Below are 23623 nucleotides of genomic sequence, written 5' to 3' on the forward strand. Positions count from 1 at the left end.
GGTTTAATTCTTACTATTAATGTAAAAATTTTATTAATAGATAATCTATAAGTATAGTTACAAGTGTTTTAAATTTTAAGGTCTTTTCTGATCTTAATGAGCTCTGGGATTCAATTCACCTAAATTTTCCTATAAAAAAATGGAATTTTTAAATGTTTTTTGAAGGATGTTAACGTGATTAATCATTTACCAATATCAACTTGCTTGTAGGATGTTATTAAGTTATTAAGGTTTAATACATGTATCTAAGAGAATAATATTATTTAGATGATATATTTATGGTATATTTTATCATTTGAATTTGAATACATCTTTTTATTGTGTGTGGGTTAGGTATTGAGAACCAGAGGATGAAGAAAGGAGAGAAACAATGGGAGAGAGAAAAATAAGAAATATGATGGCTAGGATGATGAAAAAATAAGAGAAGGATGACAAAAGGAAATAAATGAGATCTGAACGAAAAACTGTTAAATGAGATGAAAAATATATTAGTATAATACATAATAGTTTTTTTTTCACAAATCACTCATAGATAATGTCTCAAAAATGACTTGTGATGAGAGCATTCAAAAAATGTATTTTTTTTTTCTCTTTTCTGATTTTTAAAAATAGAGTATTGATACTTTCCTCACACTACTAAGTAGTTTTCATCGTTGTGGGATAGAATCCTCCTATGGTATGAGGAACATTCCTATAACTGCAGGGAGAGGATCCCTTTAGGGATATTGATGGTTCTTGGTCCAAAATGACTAAAACACCATGCCTATGTTCTCGACATTTAATTGAGCTAAATTGTTAGAAAAGACACACAACTATCAATCGAAAAAACTTAACTAATAAGTGAGCGATAGGTATAACGACGTTATGAGATCTCAACCTAAATCTAGGAAGACACACATTCCTTCAACCTTGATCCTAACATGTAAAAGATAAAGCTGAGATACTATAAACTCTATATTGTTTGATGGACTTAAATGGTATTCAACCTTGAGCCTAATAGGCAGAAAAAAAAATAACTATCACAAAGTATCTATTCTGATGGGAGGCATCTATTCTCTGATACATCAAATAATTTTCTATTGATCAGGAATTAAGGTCAATGTAATTTATAAATATCTTTTCTCTTAATCTATTAATGTGTCTTTTAAGTATAAAATTGTAAAAACTTAAAAAAGATTAGAATAAAAATAATATTTCAAATGCAATGAGTCTAATAATGTAGTGGATTTGAGATCAAAATTCAGACAACTCATGCATCCACACGGATCAACATACCGACTTACTCTAATTTATAGGCAAAGGTACTTTGATCAATTAAATGTAAAATTAAAAATCAAAGCATTTAAATAATTTCATACCATTACATTAATTTATTAAGGGATTTATTAACTTGCATTATTTAATTTTTAGAAGGAATAAGTTAACAAGTTACAACTACAAATGTCTTAAAATACATTTAAGATGTAGTAACTTGTTAATTTACTTTTTTATATATAAAATAAGTGGGGATAAGTTAGCAAATATTTGTTAAACTGAATTTTTAAGAAAGTTAGTTTATAACTAATTTTTTGGTGTCACTTGTTAATAAATAGCAAATCCCGTTTATTATTAATTATAAATATAAATATGGATAAATAGGGATGGAATGATAATGCGTGATGATGATGCCCTATCATACTAAACAGGTTGGCGTCAAAAAAGGCGTCTAGGCAAAAACACCACCATCATTCATGGTTACCATTTCCTAAGTTTAGTAGTTACTCGCATTGTAATCCTTGGCTTATAGCATTTCCCTCTCTCTCAAACGCCAAAACCCGGTTTTAATTATCGTCACTGTTTGGCGGTTCGCTATCGAACCGGGCGAGGGGGTGGGCCATCCCAGAGCGAAGCCGGATATGGATCCCCAGCAGCGTCCGTTAATGTCGGACCGGGTCACCGTTAACGGCTCCGTCACGCCGCTTGCTCTTCTCGCCGACGGCCGTCTATGGTGGTCTGAGGGAATCCAACGGTGTTTGTCGATCGAAAAGGACGTCCTCGGGATCGTTGCCAGTGGGCCCTACATAAAAATCAAGAGCCTCGTGGAGACCCGAGACGGATGCTGCATCACCAGCGCCCCTGCAAGACTCGTTAGAAACGACGTCGTCTTTATGCCTTCCTCCGAGGAATCTCACAGGCTCTGGTGCCATAAACTTCGTGAATTCATTGATTCTCTCGGTAAATTAAATTTCACCTCTGTCTCGTTACGTTTAAGGTTAAAAGTAATTCTGAGCTCTCTTGAAGTGAAATCCAAACATGTACTGAAATGCAGGTCGTCCTAAGAGGTTGTTGGTTTTTGTTAATCCGTTTGGTGGGAAGAAATCCGCTACGAAGATTTTCGCTGAACAAGTGAAACCTCTTTTTGAAGATGCTCATATCCAAATCACAGTTCAAGGTGCTCTAACTCTTCGACCATGTTTCCTTCTTGTTGTTGCTATTGCCCTTTTCATTTGTAATTTTATATTTTTATGAATATGATGTGATTTTCCTCAGAAACCAAGCACCAGCTCCATGCAAAGGAAGTTGCTCGTTCGCTAGATATTACTAAATACGATGGGATTGTTTGTGTTAGTGGAGATGGAATTTTGGTTGAGGTTAGCTTCATTGCCATTACACTTGTTGCACTATTTGTTATCATCATCTTGATCGTCATCGTCATGTTCGTGGTTATTAATACAAAACAATGATCATAATAGTGATCAGATCACACTCCTTTTCACCCTTCACTTTTGTAATGCAAAATATTGAGGAATAGTTAATTCTGTGTTCCGTCCAACACTTGTTATTTGCATGATGGCAGTGATGGTTTTTCCTAATCTTGTTAGAAACGCAAAAAAAAATAAAAAAAAATGAGAGAAATAAAGAACAGGTTTGAGTCTTTGAGAGATGTTCTTAATGTATGAATGAGCAATATTCGTTTCTACTACTTCTACACCTATGAATTTGAGGTATCCTTCCAAGATATGCTAATACTGAACTGGTTTATTGGATCATGCCCATGGACTAATTGATAAATATTCAGTCAATACCTTGATTCTGTTCTTTCCCGAGAAACTTGTTGGTCTCTTGGGATTAGGTTGTTGTGGGCAATACCAATGAAGCTCAGAAGATCTGAATGCAAGTTATGACATCTGTGGGAAATCAAATAGTAATGTGGTTCACTTTTAAGTTTTGCCATGTAACCTGTGCATTCTAAAATACTTTTGCACTGGTTCACTTTTGATGTCTCCATTAATTGTTTTTCTTAATCTGACAAATATTGCACATTTAGTAGGTTGTAAATGGTCTTCTCCAAAGAGAGGATTGGGATACGGCAATAAAGATGCCCCTTGGGGTAGTTCCTGCAGGTTTATTATCATCATCATTATTTTGTTGATTAGGGTTTATCTAATTAAACTTGTCACTTTAAAGTGCTTATTGGTCAAGGGTGGGAAAATGAAGCTATTGTCTGTAAATTTTTATCAGGAATGGAGAAGTGGGGCTAGTATTATTCACTAGGTTTTGTTTAAAGGTTTATATTTTGTTGTCTGTAGGCAATGAGTGCATGGGTAACTAGACAAATTTTGTTGTGCCAAGCTAATAAGTTCTTTCATGCTTTGAAGGTACGGGAAATGGCATGGCAAAATCTCTTCTTGATTCAGTTGGTGATCCTTGTGAAGTAGCTAATGCCGTTCTTGCCATTATACGAGGTTTCAATCTATTTATGTCATTCAAACATGTAATGTCCATTTTTTTTCTGTGCTCTTATATGTTTAAACTGTTTTTTAAATACTGACAGGCAGTAAACGACCGCTTGATGTAGCTACCATCACACAAGGGGAAACCAGATTTTTCAGTATATTGATGCTCGCATGGGGTAATTACTCTCACCATGTACTAGAAATGAAGTGGTGGCAGATGTGCTAAAACATCTAGGCTAACTGTTCGCAATTTTTTCTTTCTCTTCTTGATTTATCCAGACTTAGGTGATTCTTAGTTCTGACCATGCAATTGACTTGACATATTATATGATATCCATTGGAGGTATTATTTTATTTCAGGTCTGGTGGCAGATATTGACATTGAGTCTGAAAAGTACCGGTGGATGGGAAGTGCTCGTCTAGATTTTTATGTCAGTAGTCCATTTTATAACTTTTGCATGTTTATTAATGATGTTTTTCTTTCACTTATATGTGTGTCTCTTTTATGGATTATCGTTGCAATTATTTTCTACTCACTTGGTTTGATGGAAGGAAAGTGAATGAAAAATAAACAAACACCAAATTGCCGGTTGCAGGTCATCTGCTTTAGTTTTGGGTATATTTGAAGTTGTTTATGACTTTATGTAGAATGCCTTCCAATACTCAGTTCAGAAAATACACTTTTGATTTCTAGCACTAGAATAACATATGGGCTAGTTTGTTACAGATTAAAAAAAAGTGATGTTGATGAAAAATATTTTAGTGATTATTTTTTAGAGATTTTAAAGAAGGTAGAAACTAATTTATGTTCGTTTACAATAATAAAAATCACTTTTTAAAAAAAGAAAAAACTGATTTTATGAGAAGCTGGAAGCTATTGAAAATAACTTCTGTTTTTAATCAGATTTTAGATTCTTTTCAGCTTTTGGTTATTTTTGAAAAGCTGAAACAAACGCATGAAAACTAAAAGGTGATTATCTTTTAAAAATAAATTATGTCTTTTATGAAAATAAGTTGTGACAAACAGGCCCAAAACTAGTTGCTAGACACACTTGACAAAAGTGCCAATCTAGTCCAATATATTTATTGTATACCTCTAGTTTTGTTGTTTATTTTCAGTTTCCAGTAGTTTCTGTCTACTTGTATATCTTACGGTAACTATACATGTCTGTATATGTCTCTGAGAAACAGATCCAAAATATAAAGGAAAAGAGAACTACATAATGGCTTTGTTGTAAGGACTAATGACACTTGCCTTTGTTTTTAGGGGATGATGATTTCTTACTTATAGTTAAATCCTCATTTTGTTCATTTCTGAACACTTACCTCCTAGTTATTGTAATACGAGTGACCCTTTAGTGGGGAACTTAAGTAAAGGATGTAACATAACTAGGCTTTTCTGACTTTGCTTTTGATGCAGTTTTGAATTTCATTGTAAAACTTGCACTGCAATTACCTTGACAGATAAGCTATTGAATTTATTCATTGTTTTCTTTATTCACCGCTTTCCTGCTTCAGGGTCTCTGTCGACTCCTCAATTTGAGGCAATACATTGGATGTGTTTCTTTTGTGCCTGCACCTGGGTATGAAGCTTTTGGGGAGCCCACAAGTTACCCTGGCAAATCTACTACTAGCAAAGGAAGCAACAATGATCCAAGTGAAGCAGAACGTGCTAATTTGCAAAGACTTTGCTATCTAGGACCTGAAATAAATTTGGAAAATCTGAATTGGAGAGTTATAAATGGACCCTTTATTTCTGTCTGGCTTCACAATGTACCTTGGGGTGCCGAAGACACAATGGCAGCGCCTGATGCAAAGGTCAGTTTTGAGTAACTAAGAATTCAAGTATGTCGTTTGATTTCTCACACTTTTATTTGTCAATGTTATACTGGGAAATGTTTGCAATTGCTACCATGGCAGTGATGGAACCTTTACTTGGATCAATTCTGTATCAATTTGATTCCAAATGCACCCTATGGAGCCGTTACACAATAATGAGGAGTTTACATCTTAATTTGCTTGATTTTAATGACTGCTAGTCTGTTACTAACAACAATGGATTTGGTAATTGAAGATTAAAGTAAGCACAACAGAGTAATAATTTCTGAACTCTTTAATTGCTACCTGGATTTTTCACATCTAACAAAATCCAGCTGAAGACTGTTTTGTGGTCTAAATGTTAACATCCATAAGTTTCTGCCTAGTGCGGGACATTGTTATACGCAGGCTCACACATAAATGCATGTGTATGATAAGCATTATTACTTACGGGCTTGAGCCTGACATTTCCTTTGTTCTTATGATTCGGTAAATGCAGTTCTCCGATGGTTATTTGGACTTGATCATTATCAAGAATTGCCCAACGTTGCCATTATTGTCAATGATGTCAGAGTTGAATAAAGGAGGACATGTAAAATCTCCATATGTCACGTACCTAAAGGTGTGATCGTCAATATGTCTCAGCGCAATGCTTCTGTAGCAGTTACTTTGAGCTTTTAAAATGTCCATGCATTGGTTTATTTCCATAACAAAATTTGCTAAGTTTTGTATCTTGTGACAAATTACAGGTGAAGGCTTTCAACTTGCAACCTGGTCCACGCACCAAGGACCAAGAGAAAGAAGGGATCATAGATTCAGATGGTGAGGTTCTTGCAAGAGGGAAAGGAACTTACAAGTGTGAGCAGAAGACTTTGATGGCCTATGATAAATTACAGATAACAGTGGATCAAGGTTTAGCAACACTTTTTACCCCTTTATAATAATACTTATGGTTTAATTATGTTCCTCGGCCCATTCCATTCCGTGCTTGTTCACATTTGGTATAAACAGAACCTTCCATGGGTTTATCCTGTACAGTGTACAGCACCGCATAAATTGGAGTGAGTATAAATGATAAAAGTAAGCCCGTATCCCATTTTGCACTCAAATGATTGAAATCCAAGCTTAATTGCTTGAAATTTAAATTTGATCTAAGGGTCTAAATAAGGTGTTACACTAACTGTGGATTTTTTATCCTTTAAAGTGAATGATACACTTTAGAGTATATTACGAGTAACCATTAGCATCAATAAATAAAAATAATAATAAACTAGAATTTTATAAATACAAACACGATATCGTCAATGCTCGTGAATTTACTTAGCCATGGGTTCATAGCACTTGTGTCTCAATTTTTTTTTTTTTAATTCTATTAATCTTACATCCACATTTGTTTGATAATTTTTTTAAGCTTATTCCCTTTCAACAAGATTTTTAAGAAAAAAAGAAAAAAAAATCGTGACTAGCTCTGCTACTAAGTTTACTTGATTTTTTATTAGCAATTACTATATTCACTTTATTCTCTAGTCACCCCTAGCAATATCTGCTTCATTTTATTGTATATTAAAAGTTCTCTTAAACATTTTAATTAAAAAATTTACTTTTTTTTTGTTGTTGGAGAAATGGGCATAATTCTTTTTATTGAATCAATATAAGCACACTTATATTTAAGTATAAGAGTTGGGAGAGAAAAAACAATGAAAAAATCTTCAATTTTTGGAAATTTTCTGAGAGTGAGATATGAATACAAATTCATAAATGAGAGTGTGATGGAGAACATAACATCTGTTCTATGAGTATCTATATTATTTGAGAATTTTTAATTTTGCAAAAAAAGTAAATTACTAAATAAAATTGTAGTATGCAATGTTAAAGTTTGATTTATTATTTGTAATCTTCTTTGTTCCCCCATAAAATTGTAGCTTGTAGCCTTTGTTCCCATAGAAACAGAATAGCCCACAAACGCAACAGGCATGGCACTTCGGTTATTGGACGACAAAGTAGCAGTAAAACATAAGCATCCAACCTTCTGTAAGTGAAAGAAATTAATAATAGTGAAAGAAAAACGATATTTTCTTAGCATGGTTGAAAAGATTTGGATATTTATTTAGCTTTGAAGCAAAGTTAGTAGCTATTGATACTACCGAGCAGTCAATAGAAATTGTGTCTAGAAGCACCAAAAAACTTGATTGATGCTGCCAGATCAAAAACTTGATTGGCTTGTATTTCTTGCATCCTAGAAGATATCCGTGACTAAGCAATCCATAGTCTATCTTTTTTGCCAACTTGGGTTTACTGTCAGAAGAGTTTTTGACAGTAAATGCCACTTGAGGATTAAATGAAGCAGCCAAAGCATCAAGTTTGGAGGGACCTAATTGGAGAGATGAGGTTCAAGAGGAGAATCTACCCACCCAAATTTGGGAAAAGGAGTAATCGATTCCCACGAGAAACTCATGGCATATTCCATATGGTTATAATAAAACAGTAGCCGAATACAATCACTGGTGCAAATGATGTAATAATGGGTTATATTGAAATGCTCTTATTCCATTTTGCCTCTGGAACCTTTCGTGAAGATTACTCTGAATTTTTGCAGTTGAGGAAGGGTATATCACACTAGTAGTGATTTCTTTTAGAGACTGAATTCAGAATCTAAGATGTGACAACGCTGTTGCCTTATAAAGCCAAAAAGAGTTAAGGATTGAATTCATCAAACTGTGGGGAAAAAACCTCTTAAATGTGAGCGATCATCATATTCAGAAATTGTACTTGTCTCCACTCAATGGTTGAGAAATCAAAATAGTAATTATTTCATGGAATGAGAAAAACAAAGAAGGTAGAGAGGATTAGAGAAGAGAGTAGAGAAATTTTCCTTCTAATACCATACCTTGTATGGAGTAAAGAGAAAATCTTTTTGGTAGTGTTGTAATGCTATGTTTTGGTTTTTCTTTCTTCTTTTCTTTTTTGTTGTAGAGTAGAGAGAAAATTATTCTTATTCATTGATTCAATTGATATATCACACGCACATATGAACTTTGGTAGCTAACTTAAAATAATAGAAACTGATACAATTAATGTAATTGACATAACCAACTCATTGTCAATAATTAAATCTCTTAAACATAATATAGATACCATCTAATGTAATAATCATAAATGAGTAGCCACAACTAATGTACGAATTAACTGAGTTGTTATTGATGTTGTACTTGAACTTCATTTTAATTGGATCTTACATTAGGATTTTTTTTACAAAAGAGCTCAAAGGGCCAATAAAAAGAACAAAAACCCGAAAAGGCCGAATTTGGGAATACTACCTGTAGCGTCATGGATCAATAATGAATTCGGAAGGGTAATTATCACTTTATTTCAAAATGGCTTCATCTAGTTAAAGGAGATTAGTTGAGTATTAAATAAAAGTCTTGAATGTCTCTTGGTTACACAAAAAAATGGAATCAACAATGAAATAATTACATATGTCTTGTGGTTGAATAGATATTCATCAAGCTTTAATATGCTCAATATTAATTATATGAACCATGATTTAGGCAACCATCTTATTTTTTAAGGGACAAGTTATAAATATTACATCCGTTTCTTATTATAAGAAACAAGTAATAATATATTTTACCTAGAGTTAGTATAATTATCCTAGCATTTGCATATTATTTTTAATTTTTGATATATTATGTTTTGTAAATTAAATTATAAAGGCATATATATATATATATATATATATAATGTTACGGGTATTGCACTCTTGCTTTTGCTAACATATATTTTAAGAGCTTGAGTTAAAAACATTATGCATGCCCTAAAAAACATTAATACTTTGCTTTCAATATTCTCAATCGCTTCAAAATTGAGTACTAAATGATTTTTATATTTTAATATAATATATATTTTATTAAATGTTACAACTATTTTCTTAATCAATACTTTAATAACACTCATTGACATCTTTCAAAAGTTATAACATTACAAGGTCGGGACACATGTCATAAGTCATAATCATGGCTTATTGAGTATTTTTATGTCAAAATTTAACCTAAAGTTTTTTGTCCTATTTGAGATTAGCAGTTGAGCGTATTATTATAAAGATAACACTGATCAAATTTGTGACATCAAACATGTCATGATAAAGGTCATTATCAAGGTCATATAGTATCCATGTATATATTCAGTGACAATAAATTTGCCAACGAAGAGTTATGAACGAATTATAAAATATAAATAACAAAAGCTAATGGTTAGAAGTCATATTTTTAGGCAACTACGAATATAGAAGATTGGATAATTAAATTAAAGAAGATAGTATATAAAGTAGCATAATTCTAATAGCGTTAGTTGGCAACTCTTATCATCCCAAGATAAGCCAATAGATAATAGTTTATAGCCGAAATTTTTGTCTTTTTTTGTCCTTAGTTGCCTAGCACGTATGACAAGAATATTTCCTTATTATGTGCGTGCTCTAGGCTTCTAACTTGCACTTACGTTCTTGTCTCGTTCCTTCTACTATTTTTATTTTCCCATTTCTTTTTGCCTTTTAGTCCTATGCTACGAGTAATGCCATTTAGATCACAGATTTGTTCCTTCATGTGAATCAAATCGAAGTTGCTCCTTGGCAGATGTGATGGGGTGGCAAGACACAGGTAACCTCTCACCCTTTGTTTTGCTTCTATTACTAATTTCCAGGACTTGAAGTCAAAGGATTTGTATTATAGGTAGCATGTGCTGTAACTAAACCAGTGTAATGCTTGATTAGTGGAGTGAAAAAAGCCAAACCAAATTGAAAGGCAAATGAAAAGGAGATATATATAATTCTTTAGTTTGGACTACGTGTAACTTTGGCCTGGTCTCTTATTTTTTTAGATAGTTAAATTATTTTCTCTCTGAAATTAAGTTATTTTGGTTCCTCGCCCAATTTAAAATTAATATTTGACTTCAAATCAGATCATAAAAAAATTCTGTTGCCCATGATGTGAGCACATTGTTAGTGAAGAATACCTTTGTAACTTATATTTCGAACATATTTGAATTAGCTAGCCTTAAATTATTCACAACTCTTGGCAATAATAAAAAGGAAACGTATTGCTTTTTCGGAAGAAACAACCAAGTAGGAAAACAGTGTTGCTGCTACATGGATCATAGAAGCTTAGAGATATAGATGTGGTCGAGATTGGTTTGCTTAATTATCACTTTTGTGCCAAACAATGTGTGCCTATCCCTCACACTATAGTATTTATTATATCATCAGGACGAAAAACCAAATTGTTTCTTGTCCTGGTTCATCTCGATCCAACGATAATTAAGGATTACTATAGAATTTTCCTGCACCCGTCAAATTGGTTGTTGGCCTCGTCATTTTCAACTTGAATGCATGTATTTAGTTGGAAGATCCCTTGTTCCAAAACTACTTGTTCTTTCATGGAACACGGGATGTCTCAATCTTGACTGAAACAATTTAAAATAAAGAGAGAAAAAAATATGCATGCTATTTATGGATATGTGCAAAGCACTGACTTGCATGGTTCTTCAACACTTTGGTAAAAAAAAAAAAAAAGTTTCTACCACCTACTATATGTTTTATGTAATTTGCTAACACATATTATATTCCGATATTAATTAACATATATACAAGGACCAGTCGTGTTTTGACAATGATTCCATTTAATTTTTGGGCATTATCGATCTCCACGCCGCTGCATTATTATTGACTTAAGTTTCGCATCAATAGTAACAGAAAAATAAAAGTCTTGAAGAATGAAAACTTAATTTCAAGGTACATAAAAATCTGAATTATATATGTTTTATCCGTAATCTGAATTATATATACAGATATATATAGAGATACTCAAGATTAAAAATTAATGAATTAATATGGTTATATAACCACTTAAACAAGTCAAGTGAAATTATTTTTAATCTTAATTACTTAAATTTAATCTATATGAATTTTTTTCTTAATAACAATAAAGTACATATTACGCTGTACATAGTTGATATATATATATATATAATATTAATATAAATTATTTATTTGCATTAAAATATTTTAAAAAATATATAAAACGTAATTTTCTGATGTTAAAACAAATAACATGGAAATTCATTTGCTCAACGTTATTTGGAAAGAAGAAGCGCGTGTGGTTAGAAGCTTGGTCGTCCATTAAAGACCATGAAGTAGGTATTGGGAGTTGCGAATTTATCAATTACGTGATTGCGTCGCGTGAGCTCGCGGGCCATGCAAGATAATTGGGTATTTTGCCATAACGACCCCCACTCTCACCTCGGCGCGTCACTCGCCCCTTCCATTCCTTTCACGTGCTCCCACTATCCTCATTCCTCAACTTCGATTTCCACGCGTCCTGCACCAGTCAAACCCCTTCTAATTACCGATCTGCCCTTATCGTGTTTTCTCCGTCTCACTTTTCCAACCTTTTTATAGAACCACTTCACCATATTTTACATCCTAAGATTGGAATTTTACTGATTATAGTTTGTAAGATACTTATATTCAGTTCCAGGCTCTATATTATCAAGATTTGGCATGTGCATTTCTACTTTTACATTCTTGGATTACGGAAACTTGTTATAGTATGCTACTATTCAAGTGGTTTTATTATGACCAAAGTGAAAAGAGCTTATAGAAATTATAAATACTACTACAACATAAAGTTACACTATTACGTAACTTATAAATAACTTTCAATTTTTATTAATAAATCAATCCATCGTATTTGTTTTCTTACGATGTTTTCTTTTAATATGAGAACGGACAAAGGCTAAACCACGTCAATAAGAAGAGACGGGTGGCCTAGTGTGCTTTAAAAGTCTCCTTGTTTATTTTTTCATGACATGATGATAACAATAAGAAGAAAAAAACATTAACAGAACCTTTTTTCTAAGATAATCTTAATTTATACTAGTATTGATCAAAATTTTATATTAATGTTTTTTTTCTGACTAAATTTTATATTAATGTGAATCTCTTTAATTTTTTTATTCATATAAATTATAAATAATATTAAAAAATTTATAATAACCCCCCTAATCTATTCAAGAATTAAGCTAGATCCCATAAACAAATTACATTAGGTTTGAACTAAAAAGGAGGGTGTAAGAGAGTTATAGTAATGATGATGTGAGATTTTCCCATTTTGTCCGTGGAGGAAGAGGAGAGAGAGAGAGAGAAAAGTTATGAAAGGGAGGGAGAGAGAAACGACGACGCCAAATGAACATTAGTGCTATAACAACAACTACTTTTAAAAACCCCGTTTTTTTTTTTCTCTCACTTAAAAAACACTCACTCCTACTAACTTACGCACGCCCTTACTTTCTCTCTCTAAAACCCTCCTCGTTTTCTCTCTCTAATTGCAGATCAGGCCGCACCAACCGTTGTGGTTGTGGATTCGGTTGGGGTTCGGAGTCGCTATGGCTTCGGCTTCGTCTTCGTCCTCCAAGCTATGCTTCAATTCCGACTGCAAAGAGTTGAAGTCCGAAAGACCTAAGAAAGGGTGGAGACTCCGCAGCGGAGAACTAGCCGAGCTTTGTGATCGATGCGGGTTAGTAAATTAACAACTTTCACTATTTTGTTGACTCGTACAGTGTTCTATTTGATTTTTTTTGAAAAACAAAAATTCCTATATCTTTCTTCTATTTTTTTTTTTAAAAAAAATTAAAATTTTTATTTCCATGTTTCTGTTTTTTTTTTTTATTTTGATTTCAGAGCTAGTTACACGTGGCTGTTAGTTTAAGAGATTGGGATTATTAGTTATTTTTTCTAGGTTTGGGCATTCCTCCTGCAAATTTGGATAAAGTTTACTGCTTTAGACCTTAAGTATGTTGTCTTGAGGAAAAAAGAATTTTTTTTTAGAGGGTATTAGGTTTGTGTTGTGAATTGTTTTTTTTATTAACGATAAGTAAATAAACTTATGGTCTCTTCAAAAAAAGAAATAAACTTATGGTGATTTTGAATTAAATGAGGATGGTATTTCTCTTTTTTCTTTGGGGGTCCGGTGGTATGGGTTGCACATACCGCTTTGATTTCCCTAGCTCTTACAGTTATTGCAGTCTGAAATGTAATTGGAGCTTTTCTAATTATGTAGCGTTTCAATTTGGAACTAAGTTAAGCATAGAGACGCGGTTGGTGCTTCTCAAATTACGATCCATAGCTGTTTTTTGCCGATATTTCAACTAGAACAGAACGTGCTTAGTGTATTATTTGTTTGAGCGTGGGCATTGGTGGTGCATAGTTATTAGTACTGAGATATGGCACATGCAAGTGGTCTTTGTGCCACCCTACTATACTGTGAAAAGTTTCTTATTGCTGGTATTTCGCTTGCTATGTTATCCATATGCACTATTTTAATTTAAGTATTTGTACTATTTTAACAGTCCTTGGCCCCTTTAAATTTCTCATCACGGTTTAACTTAAACCCCATTCTTTTCCCTAGCCCATGCACCCCTTATTATCTAAATAAAAAGGATTGACCATCACTGAGTTTGTGGCCTGATTTCTCTGGCAAGTTCTGTATCCTTGATCTAATAGTGCTTATCAAATTCAAAGGAAATTTCTAGTGGATGGCCTGATTTCTCTGGCAACTTCTGTATCCTTAATCCCTCCATTCCAGATTATATGACATCTTAGAGAGAAAAAAATTGTTTCAGAATAGATGTCATTTTACAAAATCAATGCTGCATTAAATACTTTTTTCTAGGACTACCCTTAATCAATACATAGTGAGAGTAATGTATAGTAAGAGTAAATGAGTAATTAAGTAGAGAGATAAATGGTATATTAGGAAGTTACCTAATATTTTTTATGAAATTCAACAAATTAATTGCATTCCTTAATTCCTGTGCCAAAATCTTAAACGTCGTATAATATGGAACGGAGGGAGTATAGTACTTTACTTACACGTTATTGTCATTTTGAATGATATTAGATATACCAAAAGTATTTACATTAATGCAAAAGGACTATGTTATGTGATGGAGAAATTGTCTCTTCTGAAGAGGGGGAGGAAGCTAAAGAAACTACTACCTAATTGTGCTATTGGGCAACATTTTATTTTAAAATAAATCCTCACCAGAGGAATTATAAATTACATTGAGTGATATTAGGATTGGCCTCATTAAACTAAAGTTTACTATTAAATGGATGATTCCGTATTGCTTCACTAGTTGTAGATCTCCTTACTAGAGTCATGACTGCTGTTTTTTATGTTGCTTCAGTAGATGTTAAGTAATGGAGGTTATTCTTTGTTTTTTTGTAATGATGATATTTGAAGTCATTTTTTCTTTACATGAGCATATCTCTTTTCAAATGCTTAGTTTGAGTTCAACATTTTCTTCTTCTCGTTATGATGGTTTTGATATATTGTGTTTGATATTCATCTGAAAGAAGCTGTTTCTTTAGTTAATCTGAGTAACCTATTCTGTCTGAATGCTTGCCTCAAATCAAATTCTGCCTTGTTCATCCTATATTGTCTTTAGTCAATGTGATTCTCTAAATTATTTATATTTTAATGCCTACGTTGGATTATGTACAAACTGAATGGACGACATATAGGATCTAATGTGTTATCTGGTCAAAAGAATTTTGTTTTTTCTGCCATAAGAGGTTTTAATTGGTTCAGTAACAGAGGTTGACCTTTATGATAGAAAGAGCAAATAAATAAATACACTTTGGTCTTTTGTACTCGATAACAAATGTCTTGATCAAGAATTTAATTGACCATATGTAAATAATCGTGCCTGTTGCTTATCATATGTGTTTTGATATTGTTTTCTTGCCTGATGCATATATGCTATTCCTTTTGTAAAATTTGGTTTTTCCGGGATACTCAGCTCTGCTTTTGAAGAAGGGAGGTTCTGTGAAATTTTTCACTCAAATGCTTCTGGTTGGAGGAGTTGTGAGACTTGTCGAAAGGTGAGCCAAATCTTTTTTATGGTTGTTTGAAATGCTTTATTAATGTTACTGTTACTGTGTTTGCTGCAAAAAAATTTACATAGTTTCCAAAGCTGAGTTTGAATTATGTAGTTTTAACTGATGATTAATCATTCTTTGCAGCGGATTCATTGTGGGTGTATTGTTTCAAGTCATGCTTTTATGTTGTTGGATCCCGGAGGAATTGAATGTTATGCATGTGCCCGCAAAAGTATTATTTTGGTAAGTGTCTATGGTTTCCCTCTTAGTTGCAAATGCCTTTTTGTGACTTTTGGCTTATACCTTTAAATCTTGAACTCCATATCTAGTAATTAAGCTGCAATTGATTGTTGTGAGATGATGCTTGGACAATATCTCACTTTACCTGTTTTGATCATTGGATGAAACAATTTTGGCATAGTAACTCTATTCTGTTATCTGTATCTCAGCCATCTAACCTGCCTTGGCCACAGTCCTTTCCCCTTCAAAATCGTTTATCGGATAGACTTAGAGACCTATCTGGCAAAGGTTGGAGTCAGCTAGCTGGATCAGGTCCTGTACCATGGAAGCAAGCACCCAGTCTGTTCAATTCTGCTTCTTCATCTGACATGATCCCAGAAGTGCCTTCTTTAGTTGAACTATCCAATAGCTTTGACAAAATGTATTGCAATGAAAGGTTACCTGTCTCAGCCTTGGAAAAGAAAAATGAGGACTTGTCTGGAATGTCAGTTAATTGGAACATCAAGCTTGGCTCGCGGGAGATGATGCTTATGAATGGTAATGCAGGCTTTGACATTCTCTGAACTTTCTACCCTTTCTGATATCTGGTTTAGGAGGTAAAGTCAACTCTTAATATCATGAAGATGACTGTATAACCTGATTCTTCATTATATTGCAGGAATGAGGAATGAGGATAAATCAAGTTCATGTTTAAATATGTGTCAACAGCCTTCTTCTCTGAAGGAAGAGTCATCTCCTCAACCATTTGGTTTGCCTGTGCCTAATTCATGCCAAAATGAAAGAAATGGTAAACTTGGGGTAACTGGAAGTCATCCACAACAAACTCCACCTCCAGGAAAGCAATTTAATGGCACTATGCATTTAGCACCTGATTCATCAGGTGAGGCTCAGGTTCGCAATGGGCGGCCTCGAGCAGATGCCCGAGGAAGAAATCAGTTATTGCCACGGTACTGGCCAAGGTGTACAGATCTGGAGCTACAGCAAATTTCTATTGAGTATCCTTCAAATCACATGATCGTAGTGCTGGTTTATATATAACTATTTTATTGCACTTCATTTTCCAAGAATGTCTAATGCCATACTGGAAGCTACAATATCTTAACTATATCCCAGTTCAAATTCTGTAATTACTCCCTTGTTTCAGAAAACCTTGAGTGCTAGTGATGCTGGGCGAATTGGGCGTTTAGTGCTACCCAAGAAGTGTGCTGAGGTTGGTCTTGAGATTCTTCAAGCTACTAGGGGGATAGTATTTTTGGTCTGAGTATAAGTTCTGTGGATGCTTTATTTTCATAGTAAACTGAATTTATATTTATAATTTATAATAATTAACAATTGACTACCTGCCTTATGTAATGCCTGCATACCATAATTCTCTTGTTTTGCCCTGTAATTGTGTTTGATAGACTCCTTATTTGTAACAAATTAATTAATATACACTGTCCAACAAGAATCTAGTTTTTGTGGTAATTAGTAAGTTCATATGACCTAATAATAATAATAATAATATTCTCCTCACTTGTATTCCTCTGCAAAACTTGTAGTAAAGTGGAATGGGTGAGCTGCATACTTGTGATCAGGAATAGTGTCTTTTCAAGACCAGAGAGTAGGAACCAAGAAAATATCAATGTGAGAAGACATGTTTTTGGCCATAGAAATCGACCAAAGAATGGGTCTACACATCTACACCCCTAAATTACATGCTCAAATGAAATTTTGGTGTTTAGCAAGATTATTTGAGATCCTATTTGTGGGCTTATCATTGTTCATCACATAGTTTATAACCAGTTGAATGGAGGGAAGATTATAGTGTTGACTCTGTTGACAATTTAGGAATGATACAAATACATGAATAAGTTATGACCTATCTGCGAAGATTAGGTGAACCAGTGGAACAAAAGGTTTTTGGACTGTTAGTTATAAGAAACTGTTAAAAGTTGTTTATCTGATGATTGATATACTATACTAATTGCCATTAGTAATGATTTGGAGGAGGCAATACTGAAAAAGGGTGTGGTTGGTGGTAGATATAAGGCTTAAATAGGCTAAAGGAATGTGTAGGCTAACTCTAGTTTCTTCCATGAAGTAGCTACTAGTAGAAAGTATGAAGAGTTTGATTAAGTGGCTGGAGGTGTAAGAAGCTCTATTATGGACTCCTGATTTGTTGCAGTCGAGGTCACAAATAGGCATTTCAACACTGTGAAAAGGATTTTGTGGTCCTTTTTGAGGCTTAGACTGGTGTTTATTATGGATGAAAAGGCTAGGAGACTTGCTTGACCTTTTGAGGAGAAATCTAGAAAGGCAATTTGGGATTTGTATGATGAAAAGGCTTTAGGTCGAGCATGTTTTTTCTTAGCTTCTGAGCTGCCCTAGTAAATTTTATTGATATCAAGACTAGAGGTCTTTTAAGAAGCATGTTAAAATTGTATATTGTTAAATGTACTAATAATTTTTCCATGATATATACTATAATGTTATGCAATCTTGAAGTACTTGATGTTGCTCAAGTATAGTTTCGATTAACTGGAGTGTAGAGTTAGTCATCTGTATTATTTTGGATTGCTGCAAATTTGTGAAATTGCTTCTAGGCAGCATAGTAGTAATTTGTTTATTATTTGTCATGGTCATCTTGTTTTTTCATGAATATTCAATCAATGGTTATATGATATTATTTCTGCTCCATGAGACAGACCTACTTCCCACCAATTTCTCAGCCTGAAGGATTGCCACTTAAAATCCTTGATGCAAAAGGCAAGGAATGGATATTTCAATTTCGCTTCTGGCCAAACAATAACAGCAGAATGTATGTTTTAGAGGGTGTCACTCCATGCATACAGTCCATGCAGTTGCAGGCTGGTGATACTGGTAAGACATTGTCATGAAGGTGATTCATGTATTGGAATATATAATTGTATTTGTCTTATTTACTTCCTGTTAAGTGCGTGTTTAGGGTGGTTGTGCGGTGGATCATGATTGTGGTCAAAACCACGGTGGCTGTGAAGCAACACTGAGCTGCTTCAATTTTTTTATGGTCTCATCACAGTTTTGGTTGCACACCGCGGTTCCACCACCAAACCAAACATCCTCTAAGTGAAACTAGCCTCATGAGTGTTGGGAAAGAAGAAAAAGAGATAAAGATGGCAAACAAATTTTTAACTTATGAGAAAATTAATAGTTTTTTTGTTCTTTTCCCCAAAAAATTTGCATAATTTATAGCCATATCTTTTGATTGAAAATATCTCTCTTTGGAAAAAAAAAGGTGCAAAAACAGTCCCTGAGTAAGGAAACAACCCAAAATATATTCCAAGACAATCTAAAGATATTCTTAACATTTTCCAACAGCCCTGTCTACGTTGGAATTCTTGCACAACTGACCTTGATGCTATTTTATTCAATTCAGAGGATTTTTGGTTTTCTAAAGTTTCTTCCGTGAAAAATTTGCCTTGTAAAGCTGGCCATATTATTTATGCTTGTAATTGTATTCAGGATTTCTAGAATATTATGCTCCAAGATTTTGCCTCATAATCCCTGTTGAATCCTTTTGCCTTGTGTGATTATGAGCCCCCCTCCCCCTCCATTTCTGAGTATGTTGTACCACCATCTTGTGGTTGATTTGTTGTTAGTTGAGTTCTATGTTTTGTGGCTGACCTGAATTGTTTTTCTCAGTAACATTTAGCCGGTTGGAGCCAGAGGGAAGGTTGGTTATGGGATTTAGAAAGGCTTCAAGTGCTGTGCCATCCGATCAGGTAATTGTTTGAACAGCTACAATGTATAATTTTCTGAGGTGTACATGTATGTTTTAACTTAAATTGTATAACTGATTGAAGCTTTGTCTGCTTGGGTCTATCATTAGCTGGATGCTTGTATGGATAATTATACATGTCAAATTAGTTAGGAGACATAGGTACAAATTCAGCACTTGCCTTAATCAAGATTTTTTGGGTACAGTCTGAAGTTTCTATCATGCCCTATTGTATAATTGGACTTCAATTTTGTACACTATCTGATTGTTTGGACTTATAGTTGTGGGTATTGTCTAATAAAGGACAATTTATCAATTTAATAAATAATTTGTTATTTTTGTTTGTATATTTTGTATTTTTAACAAATCCTGTATATATTTATATAGTTTGGTGAAAATTCGAACTTGTATACTGAAACCTTAAATCTGTTATGTGCATATTTTGCTTTTTGCAGGACAATGAGACCAAGACTGGAAATGGATTTTCTGCACATGGTGAAGTTAGTATCAAATAGCTAACTGCATTGTAATTGCTAATGTTTGCCACTTAAGTTATTCTCATGGTTGCATTTTTCATCTGTCGTTTAGGTTGAATTGGCTGATCCTAATTCATGGTCTAAAGTTGATAAGTCAGGATACATAGCAAAAGAAGCACTGGGGAGCAAATCATTAATCTCTAGAAAAAGAAAGAGCAACATATTGGGCTCAAAGAGTAAACGTCTGAGAATTGAAAATGAGGATTTAATAGAGCTGAAGATTACATGGCAAGAAGCTCAAGGTCTGCTCCGGCCCCCTCCTAGCCACATTCCAAGCATTGTGGTGATTGAAGGTTTTGAATTTGAGGAATATGAGGTACCTGTATTCCTGCTTCATATCAGAAAGGGTTATGGATTGCTGATGTTGTTATAACTTTTAGTGAAGTAATGACCTAAACCTTTCATTCAAACTTTCTTTCTTATGGTGGTTACCAATAAAAAACGATAACACATTTTCATCTTCGAAAAGTAATTCTTTATATCTTATAGTCACATAAAACTAACCAAATGATAGTTCTGATGTGTCCATCATGCAGGCCATATAATTAATCCACTGTGTAATCTTAGTTGAAAATATAATCAATCCAATGTATTATAAGATTTGTGAGTAGAAATACTGAAGTTCACTTGTCATACTGGCTGAGCAAACCGGAAAGGAAAGGGAAGGGAGACTAATGATCCTCAACTAGTCTTAGTTGAGTATTGTGTATGTTAAATCTTCAAATTCTGACACCTTTCTTCCTCATCATCCAGCCCTTAAACTAAAACACGTCTCTGGTTTAAAATGCTGAAGTCACATTCTCTAGAGTTGTACATCCAATGTTGAATTGGATTAGTGTCTGCTGTTGTTGTCATCTTTCTTGGTGCTTTATTTGATTGCAAGAGTTCTAGGAATTATTATGCATTGTGGAAACCTTTATGATGAGAATGCTTTTACAGGAAGCTCCAGTGCTTGGGAAGCCAACAATTTTTACCAGTGATAGTGTGGGGTAAATCACTAATCCTTAATTAGATTTTGATCACTTTCTTTGTATGTCTTGGTTTTTTAAAATTATTTTACGTATTTGTTCATATATCTTTTACACTCACACACAGTTCTTCTCAGAGATGTAGAATGAATTTCTGTTGTATGCATAGCATTTCTAGTGGGAAACCTAGGATATTTTTTAATTATGATGATGGTATATGGGATTTGATTTCGTGTCTCACCTCGAGACAAGCATTGGCTTTTGATTGTTTCTGTACTTTCTGAGGGATGTTATGTATATACTTTTTATTGTTGTGCATGTTTCATTACCAAGTTCTCAAGAAACACATTAATTTCTCATTCAGACTGGGTGATATTTTTTAATTAATTTATATATGTAAATTAATTGCCAGCAATGATCTTTATTTGTGCCAGTGAAAAGATCCAGTGGGCTCAATGTGAAGATTGTTTCAAGTGGCGCAAATTGCCAGCAAGTGCGCTTCTTCCATCAAAATGGACGTGTTCTGATAATTCGTGGGATCCAGAAAGGTAACAAGAGTGATCAATTCTCTTAATTCTCATAGGCATTTTTGGTTTCCTGTGTTATCATTAGCTTCTTTTTTTCCCCTCCCTTTTAAGCTTTCCCGAGTGTATAAGAATGTATTTCATATTTAAACAATTAGTATGGATAGAAAGTCATCCTTGATGTTCAAGAGGGTATCTTTCTGAACCTTAGATACATCTAGCTAACATGTACATATGATTTTCCTTTCATAATAGAGTTGCAGTATATGAATGTATGTCTTGCTTTATTTTGGATTCAACTAAAAGTGCTATGGACAAGCTTTGTATACATGGGATATCTTGCAGTGATATTTAGACTTTGGTAGGAAGGTTTGTTATTTAAATATGATTCTTTTGGTGATGTTTTTTTGATATGAAATATTTATCTATTTCAATTTATTGTAGTGTAGAGCACTCTAGGTAACATATCTTTCCCTGTCTAGGATGTGGTTGGCAGGAGAGAAAGAAAATATAATAAGTGGGAGAAGGGTTTGGAAAAATGACACTACCTTACCATGCATCATGTCAAGATACACTGTCAATTTTCACCCTCTTCCCTCAACTTAGCTCATGTTTACTTGCACAAGGCACGAGATTAATTTATCAATCTAACAAGGCTGTCCCACAGAATCATTTGCTCAAACTTTATAAACCTATGTTAGTATGTAACCAATATATTAGTGCATTATTTTTTATTTATTAAATTCTATATGCTGCCAGATCTTCTTGTTCAGCTGCGCAAGAGCTGACAGCAGAGCAACTTGAGAATTTGCTACCTCCTTGTAGTTCAGGTTTGAATTGTTTGATTGTTTTACTTGAAATCTTTAATATATGAATTGCAACATTAGGGTATGAAAACTATGTTGTTAAATGCATTTGTTTGCCAGCTGTTCCCAAGAAAATGAAGGCTGCCAAACAGGATCCTGATAATGCTGAAGCTTTGGAGGGACTTGACACCCTTGCAAATCTAGCTATCCTGGGAGAGGGTGAGGCACTCCCAGCATCCGCGCAGGCCACAACTAAGCATCCACGTCACAGACCTGGCTGCTCTTGCATCGTTTGCATTCAACCTCCCAGTGGAAAGGGCCCCAAGCATAAGCAGACATGCACATGTAATGTATGCTTAACAGTGAAGCGACGTTTCCGTACCCTTATGTTACGGCGTGAGAAGAAACAATCAGAAAAAGAAGCAGAGACAACTCGTAAAAAGCAACAGCAACAACATCCTCAACCGTTACCTTCATCTGAAATTTTGCTTGATGAAGATTCCTTGCCCTGTAGTAACACAGGTGATAGTAGCCCAAACCAGAACAAAGAGGGTAATGATGGTTCTGATGATGATCCTAACCGAATAAAATCATCAGCTTTGCCATTCAAAGGTCAAATTGACCTCAATATCCAGCCAGAGCGAGAAGAAGAACTATCTCCTGGTTCAGATTCTGGCGGCATGATGAAGTTGCTCCATGATGCTACTGAGCGGTATCTCAAACAGCAGACTGTGAACTCTGGTACTGGAGATTCATCAGGCAGTCAATCACGGCTGGTAGGAGATGCAATGAGGGAAGATAAACTTAGCAATGGTGTTGCCCATGGCAGTGGTAGTCATAATACTGATAAGGAACATGCCCAATCTTTGTCTATGAATGTGTGAAAATCATATCGGCACTAGCCATAATTGATACGTTCTTGCAAAGCTATATTGAAGTGGGGAAAGATTTTGCTGTACATTTTATCCACTTCGGCTTCTTGCTTTTTCATGTTTGTACATAAAGAGGGGTAGGAAAAAATGGTGAGAAACCAATATATTCTGGTAATATAAGTGGGCATCATAGTGGTTTGTGTAGGAAAACTATGAAATGCAGCTGAATGGGGTAGTAGGTTGAAGCTGTTAGTTTCTTTTGAGAGCTCACCGTGCCACCTGATTTCAACAACGTTGGAAATGTAACTATGCCTAATTTGTTCTCCCAATTTATTCTTAGCCTGTAAGATGTGTTTATACTTTCTAGTAACTGCTAGTTCTGTTCGCTGTTTCCCTTGATTGGAAATTTGGAGGCACAATTTTACTAATTATCAGCAAGCAACCTATGTGCTGTATACGACCAATGATGGCCG

At 34.2% G+C, this 23623-nt stretch overlaps 2 protein-coding genes across 3 annotated transcripts; both read left to right on the forward strand.

Annotated features, from left to right (window-relative positions):
- Window positions 1–1645: 1645 nt before the first annotated feature.
- On the forward strand, window positions 1646–6643 carry LOC100805656 (sphingosine kinase 1). Of its 2 annotated transcripts, XM_003545793.5 has the most exons (10): window positions 1646–2214; window positions 2309–2431; window positions 2530–2630; window positions 3311–3383; window positions 3639–3725; window positions 3815–3892; window positions 4077–4147; window positions 5235–5534; window positions 6034–6156; window positions 6284–6643. In XM_003545793.5, exons 1-10 carry the CDS (start codon window positions 1896–1898, stop codon window positions 6473–6475), a joined length of 1467 nt encoding a protein of 488 aa, XP_003545841.1. In that variant the 5' UTR covers window positions 1646–1895; the 3' UTR covers window positions 6476–6643. The 2 variants fall into 2 exon arrangements, with proteins under 2 accessions (XP_003545841.1, XP_006597398.1); XM_006597335.3 differs by lacking the exons at window positions 1646–2214; window positions 2309–2431 and having other exon boundaries at window positions 2545–2630; window positions 3308–3383.
- Window positions 6644–12744: 6101 nt separating this feature from the next.
- Window positions 12745–23479, forward strand: LOC100807252 (B3 domain-containing protein Os07g0563300). Its single transcript, XM_006597336.4, has 14 exons — window positions 12745–13099; window positions 15387–15468; window positions 15610–15708; window positions 15915–16242; window positions 16364–16700; window positions 16819–16915; window positions 18393–18567; window positions 19369–19448; window positions 19900–19944; window positions 20033–20296; window positions 20920–20969; window positions 21383–21496; window positions 22232–22302; window positions 22399–23479. Exons 1-14 carry the CDS (start codon window positions 12969–12971, stop codon window positions 23160–23162), a joined length of 2637 nt encoding a protein of 878 aa, XP_006597399.1. The 5' UTR covers window positions 12745–12968; the 3' UTR covers window positions 23163–23479.
- The last annotated feature ends 144 nt before the right edge of the window (window positions 23480–23623 follow it).

Source organism: Glycine max, chromosome 15 (assembly GCF_000004515.6).
Source record: "Glycine max cultivar Williams 82 chromosome 15, Glycine_max_v4.0, whole genome shotgun sequence".
Classification (NCBI taxonomy): Eukaryota; Viridiplantae; Streptophyta; class Magnoliopsida; order Fabales; family Fabaceae; genus Glycine; species Glycine max.

What these genes read in the sequence shown, in the direction of transcription:
- LOC100805656 (XM_003545793.5), top strand. Translation starts at nt 1,896, where the DNA reads ATGGATCCCCAGCAGCGTCCGTTAATGTCGGACCGGGTCACCGTTAAC. An exon ending in TATCCAAATCACAGTTCAAG is followed by an intron (nt 2,432 to 2,529) that starts GTGCTCTAACTC and finishes GATTTTCCTCAG; the next exon opens with AAACCAAGCACCAGCTCCAT. An exon ending in CCTTGGGGTAGTTCCTGCAG is followed by an intron (nt 3,384 to 3,638) that starts GTTTATTATCAT and finishes CATGCTTTGAAG; the next exon opens with GTACGGGAAATGGCATGGCA.
- LOC100807252 (XM_006597336.4), top strand. Translation starts at nt 12,969, where the DNA reads ATGGCTTCGGCTTCGTCTTCGTCCTCCAAGCTATGCTTCAATTCCGAC. An exon ending in GTTGTGAGACTTGTCGAAAG is followed by an intron (nt 15,469 to 15,609) that starts GTGAGCCAAATC and finishes CATTCTTTGCAG; the next exon opens with CGGATTCATTGTGGGTGTAT. An exon ending in GGAGATGATGCTTATGAATG is followed by an intron (nt 16,243 to 16,363) that starts GTAATGCAGGCT and finishes ATTATATTGCAG; the next exon opens with GAATGAGGAATGAGGATAAA.